Consider the following 12,677-nt stretch of genomic DNA (forward strand, 5'->3'; position numbering starts at 1 on the left):
GTGAGGGGGTCAATGTTTTACAGAGCACCCTGTCTTTATGAGCGCATATGTAAGGTTTAGATTAAACAATCACCACTCAAATTTCTTCTGATTGAGTTTGTTGCTGATCTGCGAGCCATTCTTCATTGTTGTTTGCTACAAAATGAAACTACAAACACAAATTCCATTATTGGGGTATTTAGCCCTGTCTCCCAACACTGAACAGAACTTTTAGAGTGAGGGAAGAAATTACCTGTTAAAACAAAGCAAAATATCATCAGCATACAATGAAATAGAATGTGTGGTATCATGAACAGTGATGGGAGTGATAAATGGATGTTGATGAATTTTCTGAGCAAGAGGCTCTAATGATAGAGCAAAAGGGACTTAGTGGACAGCCTTGCCTACAAGACCATGATATGTTTACTTGATCTGATATAATACCATTTGTGTTGATCATTGCCTTTGGGTTATTGTAGAATGGTTTCATGAATTTGATGAAATTAGTACCTGATTGAAAACACTGCAGAACTTCCCATAAATAATCCCATTCTAGCCAGTCAAAGGCCTTTTCTGCATCAAGGCTCAAACAGCACATGGAGAAGGTAAATCTTTGGCAGTATGGATTATTAAAGTAGTCTACAAACATTATCTGAAGCAAGACGTGTTTTCACAAAGCCAGTCTGGTCAGAATGAATTAGATGTGCTTCGTGAGGCTCTAAACGTGATGCTAAGATCCACGCAAAAATTTTGATTTCTGCATTAGGGTGGATAACGGCCAGTAGTTGCTACATAAAGTAACATCTTTGTTGGGCTTTTGCAACAGAGAAATTAAGGCAGAGTTCAAGTTATTAAAAAGGCACCAACTTCTTTAGATTTAACAATCATGTCTAACAAGTATTGTCCCAGCAATTTCCAGAGAGTGAGATAAAACTCTGGGGGAATCCCATCCCATCCCGGAGATTCACCTTTTGTCATTCCTGCAACTGCATTCTTTAATTCACTAATAGTTATTGGAGCACCTAGCTTCTCTGCAGCTTCTTGAGTAAGAGCTGGGAGATCAAGATCTTTGAAAAAGGATCCACAATTAGCTCTATTTAAGGTTATCTCAGATCTGTAAAGTTCAGAGAAAAATGAAGAAAAGTCTGCATTTATATCTTTGGGAGACGTGAGCAATCTCTGTTCTGTGCTGATTGCCATGATATTTGAATATCTTTCATATTTCTGCAGACTCATAGCTAAAAGATGACTAGGCCTTCAACCATGAAAATAGTAATTACTTCTAGTCCTATAAACTTGAAATTCAGCTCTTGTTTGTAGTAGGCTGTTCAGGTTAGCTTTAACTAAGTTTCCTTTTTCTTAGCAACATTAAACCCTTCCTTATGCTGGAATTGTTCTAGTCTTTTCAGGTCTTCTTCAAATTGATTTTTTCTGCTCAGTCTTGCGCGATTGAAATGAGAGGCAAAGGAGATAGTAGTGTTTCTAATGAAACCCTTAATTGCACAACACAAAACTTGTGGATCATCTACAGAGTTTTTGTTCTCTGAGATGAAAACTGTGAAGGCACTTCTAAAATGGTCACAAAAGTCATTATTTTTAAGTAGCATGGTATTGAAGCACCACCTAGTGGCTTTGGAAGGAGCAGCAGAGAGTGTAATCTGCGAACTTATGACACCGTGGTCAGATAAGGAATAAGGATAAATTACAGGTCAGTGAAGGTGATCAGAATGATACCACTTCTGCCTCAATCTGAGTCAGGAAAAACCCTGTATGTTAATTCTATAAGGTATTTTAGTGCCTTTCATTTGGAAGGAGGTTGCATTGAGGTGGTGGGAACCAAAATGAAGCATCAAAATCTGTGTTCTGATTCATTCTGTTGTAATATAATATGTTTGATGATGATTTAATATTATCAATAAACCTCATAGAAAAATAGGGCACCACCGCTTATGCGGATTGGTTATTTAATAACCAATAAAATTCTGTAATTATTAATTAATTAAGACTTTTAATTAATTAGAAAGAGCATTAACTGTAAATCAATCTCATTTCTAAAGCAATGAGTCCTGGTATCAGTGACTCAATTTCTCTTATTAATACAAAATGATTTCCCGAACCACGACTGTATTTTGACAATTTATTATAAAATCACAAAATGACAGACATAAATGATGCGGTTATATAAATATAATGTGGATGAATAACAGAACATGATTAAATATGATAAAAAGAAAGGATGCTAACTTAGTTTGGTGGAGGGAGGATTATGATGGAAAAATGAACTAATGGTGTCAAATTTGGAGTGTGAATTTGGAAGAAAAATAGATCTGAACTAATTTTATTGGAACTCTGGAGACACCCGCACCAGAGAAGTGAATTAGATCCTACTGTGTTTGCCATTGATGAAGGTTAGCGAGGAGAGGAGCAGCCTGGAGGAGGACGCCTGGCAAGTTCTGAACGCCCAGGCTACTGCGTGCCAGCTCTGTTCTGACCCGAATGGATTCAGCTGAGTCGCCACAGTACCGATGGGTCGTTCAGCCTGATGAACACGTCCATACAGATTGTTGTCCACTGACTCTGGGGAGGATTGTCTCTTGTTCCAAAAAAAAAAAACAGATCTTGATTGTCCAATTGATATCGAATGAACGTCTCAAAACATCAACATCACGTGACTATGGCTCACAGTGATGGAGGGATGGAAAAAAGGAAAAACAAAAACTCTGCTTTACAAAAAGTTAGCGCAAAGGCTTTAAAAAGTTAGAAAAATCTTGTGCTGGAAAATTAGAGTTCTAAGTCTGATTGGTTTATCAGACTTGGCGCAGACTTGGATTAAGGATGAGCCCAGGAGGCCGAACACAGAGCGTCTCCCATGAACTCTCTTGTTGAACTGCTTCTTGAACTGCCTGCGTGTTCTAACATGGCTTCTCATTAAGAAGGAAAGAGGAGGGGTCTGTATCCTCAGTCATCCTAGAAATCAAATCCACTCTCCACCAGAATATCAGGTTAATTGGAGCAAGTATAGTCTAGATGGTTACAACAATTTTTAGAACAACAACATCAGTAAACTATCACACAACAAACATCAGAAACATAGTTAGTAGGTTATACAGTCATGGACGAAAATGTTGGCACCCCTGGAATTTTTCCAGAAAATACACCATTTCTCCCAGAAATTGTTGCAGCTACAAATGTAATTGGCATACACATGTTTATTGCCTTTATGTGCATTAGAGCAATAGAAAAAAATTCGAAGAAAAAAGCCAAAATTGACATAATTTTACACAAATCTCACAAAATGGGTCAGACAAAATTGTTGGCACCCTTTTAAAACTGTGGGTAAATCATTTTATTTCAAGCATGTGGTGTTCATTTAAACTCACCTGTGGCAGTAACAGGTGCTGGCAATCTAGAAATCACACCTGAAGCCAGTTAGAATGTATAAAAGTTGACTCAACCTTTGTGTTGTGTGCCTGTGTGTGTCACACCAAGCATGGAGAAGAGAAAGAGGAGCCAAGAACTGTCTGAGGACTTGAGGAGCAAAATTGTGGAAAAATATGAACAATCTCAAGGTTAGAAGACCATCTCCAGAGATCTAGAAATTCCTTTGTCCACTGTGTGTAATATAATCAAGAAGTTTATAACCACTGTGGCTAATCTCCCTGGATGTGGACGAAAGAGAAAAATTGACAAAAGAATGCAACGCAGGATAGTTGGAATGGTGGATAAACATCCTCAGTCAACTTTCACACAAATTCGGGCTGTCCTGCAGACTCAGGGTACAAAAGTGTCAGCTGGGACCATACGTGGTCATCTGAATGAGATGAAGCGCTATGGCAGGAGACCGAGGAGAACCCCACTGCTGACAAAGAGACATAAAAAAGCCAGACTAGAGTTTGCAAAAATGTACCTGAGTAAGCCTCAATCCTTCTGGGAGACCATTTTGTGGACAGATGAGACTAAGGTAGAGCTTTTTGGAAAAGCACGTCATTCTACTGTTTACAGAAAACAGAATGAGGCCTACAAAGAAAAGAACACAGTACCTACAGTCAAACATGGTGGAGGTTCAAGGATGTTTTGGGGTTGTTTTGCTGCCTCTGGCACTGGGTGCCTTGACTGTCTGCAAGGAATCATGAAATCTGGAGACTATCAAAAATTTTGGGCCGCAATGTAGGGCCTAGTGTCAGAAAGCTGGGTCTGTGTCAGAGGTCATGGGTGTTCCAGCAGGACAATGACCCCAAACATACCTCAAAAAGCACCAAGAAATGGTTGGAGACAAAGCTGGAGAGTTCTGAAGTGGTCAGCAATGAGTCCAGATCTAAATCCCATTGAACACCTATGGAGAGATCTCAAAACTGCTGTTGCAAGAAGGAACCCTTCAAATCTAAGAGATCTGGAACAGTTTGCAAAAGAAGAGTGGTCCAAAGTTCCAGTTGAGAGGTGTAAGAAGCTTGTTGACGGTTATAGGAAGCGATTGGTTTCAGTTATTATTTCCCAAGGGTGTGCAACCAAATATTAAGTTGAGGGTGCCAACAATTTTGTCCGGCCCCTATTTTGAGTTTTGTGTAAAATTATGTCAATGTTGTCTTTTTCCTTCAGATTTTTTGTGTTGCTCCAATGCACATAAAGGCAATAAACACATGTATACCAAAACATTTGTTGATTGCAACAATTTCTGGTAGAAATTATATATTTTCTGGAAAAATTCCAGGGGTGCCAACATTTTCGTCCATGACTGTAAACACAGTTATACATGAAGAAAATGTTTCTGCATGTGGGTGTGACTGCAGTAACCGAAACGACCATTAGATGTCACTGTGGTTCCATGAAAGAGCTTCAGCCTTGGACTGTCAGGAAGAAATACCTCTAAATTAGACTCTGAAGGTCGTAAATTAAGAATGGAAAGAGTTAGAGCCATAAGGAAAACATCCTTGTATTACTTAGGAACAGACTCAAACAAATATGAGCATTTCCTGTTGGGAAACCTGATTTTTAAGACAGATTTGAAGCTTTTAACTTCCACAGTCTTAATCTGTCAGAGTATGACATACGATCTGCATCTGATGTTGCTCAGAGTAAGTAAGGAAGATTTTAGGAGGAGCAGTGTGTCTGTTTTATGACACCCAGTTCAAAGGTGAGAGTTTTATGGCTTTTGGGTAGAAGAAAAGACTTGGGCCGAAAAGTTGATCAGCCAATCAGCGATTTCAATTTTAAGGTGTTTATGTGCCTTGGAAGCTGTCTTTCATCAAAGTGTCAGTTTCAGAGTCTTAATGCCTGGGAATCTCCAAAGACAGGAAGGCTTTATAAACATAAGTAATTTTAGGCAGAAGAAAGGGCCTCTCCCCCATTGTAGCCGTGGGGGTTACGACTTCCGTTATCCTTCCTCCTTAGAGGGTGTGATGTCAGCAGCCTTAGGTTTTCATTTCATCACATACATTGGATTCTTATTACACTGTTAGGTTCCAGACCTTCTGGAAGTGTTGCCAGATTTATACCAGATTTTGGGACTGATACCTACAGATCAGGATAATGGATCCCTTTTTATAATCAAAAACATTCTGGTTTGAGGGACGCAGAATCGTATCTTTACTTTTCACAGATGATGTGGTTTTGTTGGTGTCCTCAGCCAGGGTCCTCTGTTAGACCGGTTCAAAGCCAAGTGTGAAATGAACAGGATGAGGGTCAGCACCTCCAAGTTCTTCCAGGGGGTAGTTGTAGTTCTGTAAAGTAGCCTGAGGTTGACAACTAGAGGAGGGTCTCCATCTTTGAGTAGAGGGGCCACCACAGCAGACTGCCAAGACTTTGGAGACCTCCTTTGAGCCAATGGAGTTTAAGTCAGAAGTGTTAGGGGGTCAGTTATTGAGGATCTGATCTCTTTCAATAAGCCTACGTCCATACCAGAGTAAATGTGTGATTATCATTTAAAGCTCCTACATTTACCCTGTGCCATTTTGTTGAGCTCTCAAACTCTGTCATTAAATGTCCTTAAAGCTGATATTTTTTCTCCAGAGGTCAGCTGGAAACATCAGAGTTCTTCAATGATCAGTCCAAGCAGCATCAAACAGAGCTGGACTCCATATTTATGGTGTGTACATCATCATTTACAGTGGAGCACATCTATCTAGATATCATGGTAAAGTGTTTTTCAGTCTGTCTGATCAAACACAGGCTGTCCTCTAAACATTCAGATTGTCTTTGTGTTCCAGCTGCTGGAGGAGAACATTATCACCTTTGTGAAGAAGGAACTGAAGAGATTTCAGAAGGCTCTGAGTCAGGAGAACCCAGAACGTCACAGTGAGGATGAGGAGGTGTTGGTTGGTGAAGATGAAGAGCAGAGGAGCAGCAGGGAGGCTTTTGTTAAGATCACAGAGAACTTCCTGAGGAGAATGAAGCAGTACGAGCTGGCTGGCTGTCTGAGGAACAGTAAGTTTTTCACAGTAAAAAGGAAACGTAGATTTAAGATGATGGAGAGATGAAGAGGAGGTTTACATTTCCACACTCTGCTTTAATATTCTGCACATACCCACTGAACATCTGATGAGATTTTTGGATGAAAGTGATGGAGGAAGAAGAACTGCACAGCCTCTCTTTTAGATTACAGCTTTTTGCAGGATCAGCTCATTCACATCATTTGTTGCTTGTTCTTTCAGGAACTCCTGCTTCAGTTTGCCAACATAAACTCAAGTCTAAGCTGAAGGAGAAGTTCCAGTGTGTGTTTGAGGGGATCACTAAAGCAGGAAACCCAACCCTTCTGAATCAGATCTACACAGAGCTCTACATCACCGAGGGAGGGACTGGAGAGGTCAACCATGAACACGAGGTCAGACAGATGGAAACAACATCCAGGAAAGCACACAGAGCAGAAACAACCATCAGACAAGAAGACATCTTTAAAGCTCCACCTGGAAGAGATGAACCAATCAGAAGAGTGATGACGAAGGGCGTGGCTGGCATTGGGAAAACAGTCTTAACCCAGAAGTTCACTCTGGACTGGGCTGAAGGCAAAGCCAACCAGGACATCCAGTTCACATTTCCATTCACTTTCAGAGAGCTGAATGTGCTGAAAGAGAAAAAGTTCAGCTTGGTGGAGCTCCTTCATCACTTCTTTACTGAAACCAAAGAAGCAGGACTCTGCAGGTTTGAAGACTTCCAGGTGGTGTTCATCTTTGACGGTCTGGACGAGTGTCGACTTCCTCTGGACTTCAACAAAACTAAAATCCTAACTGATGTCACAAAGCCCACCTCAGTGGATGTGCTGCTGACAAACCTCATCAGGGGGAACCTGCTTCCATCTGCTCGCCTCTGGATAACCACACGACCTGCAGCAGCCAATCAGATCCCTCCTGAGTGTGTTGACATGGTGACAGAGGTCAGAGGGTTCACTGACCCTCAGAAGGAGGAGTACTTCAGGAAGAGATTCAGAGATGAGGAGCAGGCCAGCAGGATCATCTCCCACATCAAGACATCCCGAAGCCTCCACATCATGTGCCACATCCCGGTCTTCTGCTGGATCACTGCTACAGTTCTGGAGGTTCTGCTGAAGACCAGAGAGGGAGGAGAGCTGCCCAAGACCCTGACTGAGATGTTCATCTACTTCCTGGTGGTTCAGTCCAAAGTGAAGAGCATCAAGTATGATGGAGGAGCTGAGACAGATCCACATTGGAGTCCAGACAGCAGGAAGATGATGGAGTCTCTGGGAAAACTGGCTTTTGAGCAGCTGCAGAAAGGGAACCTGATCTTCTATGAACCAGACCTGACAGAGTGTGGCATCGATATGAGAGCAGCCTCGGTGTACTCAGGAGTGTTCACACAGGTCTTCAGAGAGGAGAGAGGACTGTACCAGGACACGGTGTTCTGCTTCATCCATCTGAGTGTTCAGGAGTTTCTGTCTGCTCTTCATGTCCATCAGACCTTCATCAACTCTGGAGTCAATCTGATGGAAGAAGAACAAACATCATCCAGATCTACAATGACACAGCTCTACCAGAGTGCTGTGGACCAGGCCTTACTGAGCCCAAATGGACACCTGGACTTGTTCCTCCGCTTCCTCCTGGGTCTGTCACTGACCACCAATCAGAATCTCCTACGAGGTCTGCTGACACAAACAGGAAGTGACTCAGAGAGCAGACAGGAAACAGTCCAGTACATCAAGACAAAGATCAATGAGGATCTGTCTGCAGAGAAGAGCATCAATCTGTTCCACTGTCTGAATGAACTGAATGATGGTTCTCTGGTGGAGCAGATCCAAAAGTACCTGAGTTTAGGACTTCTCTCCAGAAAAAAACTGTCTCCTGCTCAGTGGTCAGCTCTGGTCTTCATCTTACTGTCATCAGAAAAAGATCTGGACGTGTTTGACCTGAAGAAATACTCTGCTTCAGAGGAGGCTCTTCTGAGGCTGCTGCCAGTGGTCAAAGCCTCCAACAAAGCTCTGTAGGTGAACTCACAACTGCACTGATAAAAGTAGTCTGTATTTAGAAACATGAACTTATTTCTACCTCTGTTTCTGTACTAGACTGAGTGGCTGTAACCTCTCAGAGAGAAGCTGTGGAGCTCTGTCCTCAGTCCTCAGCTCCTCAAGTCTCAGAGATCTGGACCTGAGTAGCAACGGCCTACAGGATTCAGGAATCAAGCAACTTTGTTGTGGACTTATGGATCCACTTTCTGAGTTGAAGTCTATCAGGTAAGGGTGTCAACATTTGTTAATTTTGCCAGCTAATATGTCAAGACCTTTGTGAGTTCTTTCTTGACTAACCTAAAGTCTTTTACAGGCTGAGTGGCTGTAACCTCTCAGAGAGAAGCTGTGGAGCTCTGTCCTCAGTCCTCAGCTCCTCCGGTCTCAAATATCTGGACCTGAGTAACAACGACCTGCAGGATTCAGGAATCAAGCAACTTTGTTGTGGACGTATGGATCCACTTGCTAGGTTGGAATATCTCAGGTCTGGATGTCACAACTTTTGTTAAGTTTGCCAGCTAATATGTTGAGTCTTTTGTGAGTTCTTCATTGACTAGCCTAAAGTCTTTTACAGGCTGAGTGGCTGTAACCTCTCAGAGAGCAGCTGTGGAGCTCTGTCTTCAGTCCTAAGCTCCTCCAGTCTCAAAGATCTGGACCTGAGTAACAACGACCTGCAGGATTCAGGAGTGACACTGCTGTCTTCTGGACTGGAGAGTCCACACTGCAGACTGGTCTCTCTCAGGTTAGTGCAACAACAATGACGACTGTGTCAAAGGGCGCACTCACATTAGGCCATCTGTACCGTGCTGTATTCTAACTGTGCTGAAGCCCATTTGACCCCCTCCCCTGTCCCCCCTTTGGCCCGCACTCACATTGCTCAACGCATCCAGGCCTGGGCACGGATACGTCATGCACCAACGTAATCACAAGAGGAATCCAGCATTGATGAACTTATACGTGTTGATGACTCAGTTTATCAAAGTATTGTTTTTATTGGCTGTAAAACAGCAAAAGATTTATATGATATTTTATCTAACACCAGAGTTATTTCACCTGACTTGGGATCAGCAGGATACATTAACGATACGGAGCCCAGTGATGAGAGAGGTTCACAGGGGAGAGCTATCACTCACAGCATATAATCTGGAGCCTGAACAGAGCTCCAGGCACTTCTGCTGAATGAAACCCAGACATTTTCACTTGTATGAGCCCTATGCAGTCGTTCTTCTGTGTGTCCGTGTACTATCTGAATTCTTCTGGCATTTGTTTATGTCCCATGAACTGAGCCTTTTCTCTGCGTATGTTTGGATGACTTTCAGTGCTGCACCAAACAAGCTCTAATGTCCTAGGACAGCCTGTGTCTAGAGCAGCATTAAGTGTTCAGATGAAAGATGTTTTTAATGGTGACGAGAGCAATTTTAGAAATCTGATGAGTGCTGGAGACGAGAACACCACAGGATTAATACACAATGTTCGGTTCAAATGTCAGTGAGAAAGATCACAATTTCACTTCTTGATGACATGAAATAGAAGTCAAGGTAAATTAATTCAGTGGATGACAGTATGGTATTATAATTTTATAATAAGAGAGGTTAAATCACCTGTGTGATTAACCCTGGCACACACTTGTCTGCGTATTTGGCAGACTCTCCTTTACACACGGAGGATGAAAGGTGTTTGTTATCCTTTGAGCTGCTGTTTGTGACTGGGTCAAGGGAAGTAGCTTCATTTCCGAATCAGGAAAACAAAAATCCTCTCACAGTGGTTAAAGCCTGACATTACTAGAAACTGGTGAGAAACCTGGACTGGACTGAGATCCGTTAGAATAAGGTCGTAGTGGAGACGCGCAAAGTTAAATTCTTCAGCTCTTATAAAGTAACTTGTTGAAATACAATGAAATACAAATACAACTATCTTTCTAGAAAAATCCTGCTGTCTCCAGCATGCAGTTGCTGCTGCCTGGTGTGCTCTCTGCGCTCTGAAGAAGTGTGATGTTTGTGTAGTGGTAGGACTCAGGTGCGGAGATGGAAACAGTTTTAACAGTTTATTGTGCAGGTAAGTGAAGAGGGGAGGGGGATTCCAAGAGTCCAAGAGGGAGTGAGAGTGTGCTGGAGCTGGCTGTGGTGATCTGAGCAGGAGGCACTGGAAGAAGGAGGAGAGGCACATTAGCGACAAGCACAAGAGAAATACGAACACTGGAGATAACTAGAATCATCAAAAACACAAGAAAACTTCTCTGGAGGATCTTGAGAAGGAGCCTGGAGCAGACGTTTACCGTGTGGTAAGGTAGACAAGACTCAGGCGCTGTCGAGAGCTGCAGCCGGTCTTAAGTAGTGCGCGTCAATTAGAGATTCGCTGCAGGTGTGACTCTCCACAGCACCAGGGGGGCAGGGCGACAGCCTCAGGAGAAGCAAAGGAAAGTTAGCAGCCAGCAACCAGCTCCGGAAACCGGAAGTTCAACAAAATAAAATACTCAATACAAAATAAACACCACAAAGAAGGTCCTTTTGTTGTTACTTCACGCTACGCCACATTTCCGCGCTTGTGCTCCTTTATTTGCAACCGTGCCGTGCCTAAGCCCACCTCATCCTTCAGTGCTGTGGCTGCGAAGCGTGCTGCACCAAAGCATGGAACGATTGCACTCACACTGGCCAAATGTACCAAACTTTAGGCTGAAATGGGCCAAGCTGCAGTACGGATGGCCTGGTGTGAGTGCGCCCAAAGTCTCCCAGATAGAAAGGTGTAGGAACTCCAGAAACCTGTGGGACTCGATGAAAAAGATGAGGACCATGTCCCCTGCTAAGAGCAGTATTAATGTGTTCAATGAGGGAGAAAGGGCAAATGAGTGAAATGATTTTTACTGCAGGTTTGAAACTAGAGACTTCTCACAGGAACAAAAAGAAGCTTTGGACATTTTAGCTGCACTGAACTCTAGTGACTGTTGACCAGCATGTTGTGGAGAGACTTTTTTCACTCATCTGTCCTGATAAGGCACCAGGACCAGACGGCATCTCTGGCCGTTTATGTAAATCCTGCAGTAAAGAATCTGCAGAGGCCTGGTGCCCCATCTAGCAGAAATCTCTGGACACACATTCTGTTCCTTCTATGTGGAAGCGCTCTGTTATTATTCCTGTTCCTAAAAACCAAGCTGTAAAGAGAATCATGACTTTGGCCCAGCAGCACTTAAGTTGTTTTTTTTTAACCTCTTTTAATTTATCATCAGCAGATAACATGTAACAGTATAATCAGATGTTTAATAACAACACAGGCAGATCAGTGTGGGCAGTCCAAGAGTCTAGGAGTCCATACAACGTCCATTTACAGTTAATAAGTATGAGGAGGGGTGATGTACTCTGTCCATCCGTAGAGAGCATAACTGTATGAAAGTGTCCTTCTCCTTTTGGATGACCATGCTATTTGGGCAAAGACATTACCTTTGTTTCATAATACACATCAACTGAAAAAAAAATTAGATATTGGGGACCATTTGGTTAAAAAATGTTCTGTTTTTAATTTTAGCTTTGCTGTTATGAATTCCATATTATAGACATCCTTAACTCTTTGCTTCCACTGTGTCACCGCTTTAGCCAGGAGACTGTTGCCATCTTTTTGGCAACAAGAAGTAGAGCTCTTAACAATACAATCTTATTCTTATCTTCTGTATTTTTGGGGGGAATTCCTAATATAAAATAAAATGGTTCTAGAGGTACATCTATGTCTAAAGATTTTTTAATTTCTTGTTTAATATTTTGCCAGAAATTTAGTAATTTAGGACAATCCCAGAAGATGTGGGTATGGTCTCCTATCAGACCACAGCCCCTCCAACACTGACCAGAGGAGTTACCAAATTTAGAGGTGACTAGAGGAGTCTTGAAAAATCTCATCTTAATTTTCCATTCAATTTCATTCCAAGTGGGGCTGCTTGTTATTTTGTATCCGTCTATAGATGAACTAATCCGATCTTCATCTTCAATAATGGTGTCCATCTCTAGTTCCCATTTCTCCTTAAAATCATTTGATTCTTCCTGTAACATTCTGTAAATGAGCGAAATGATCGTCCTTTTTTTTTTTTAAAGACTTATTTTTGGCCTTTATTTGATAGGACAGTGGATAGAGTTGGAAACAGGGAGAGAGATGCAGGAAATAGTGCCACGGGCCGGATTCGAACCCGGGTCGCCTGTGTATATGGCATGCGCCTTAACCACTCGACTACCGGTGCGCTGATATGATAGCCTTTTAAATGGTTCGT

General features: G+C 42.3%; 1 protein-coding gene across 1 annotated transcript in view; it reads left to right on the top strand.

Moving 5' to 3' along the window:
* LOC121520116 (NLR family CARD domain-containing protein 3-like) overlaps positions 1-12,677 on the top strand; it is a 33,243-nt gene that overhangs the window by 6,111 nt on the left and 14,455 nt on the right. The window contains exons 2-7 of the mRNA XM_041803394.1: positions 5,986-6,061; positions 6,183-6,399; positions 6,627-8,406; positions 8,489-8,656; positions 8,745-8,912; positions 9,003-9,170. Coding sequence (XP_041659328.1) covers positions 6,059-6,061; positions 6,183-6,399; positions 6,627-8,406; positions 8,489-8,656; positions 8,745-8,912; positions 9,003-9,170 — 2,504 coding nt within the window. The 5' untranslated portion in view covers positions 5,986-6,058. The remainder of the gene's footprint in view (positions 1-5,985; positions 6,062-6,182; positions 6,400-6,626; positions 8,407-8,488; positions 8,657-8,744; positions 8,913-9,002; positions 9,171-12,677) is intronic.

This window comes from Cheilinus undulatus, linkage group 13, assembly GCF_018320785.1.
Source record: "Cheilinus undulatus linkage group 13, ASM1832078v1, whole genome shotgun sequence".
NCBI classification, from domain to species: Eukaryota; Metazoa; Chordata; class Actinopteri; order Labriformes; family Labridae; genus Cheilinus; species Cheilinus undulatus.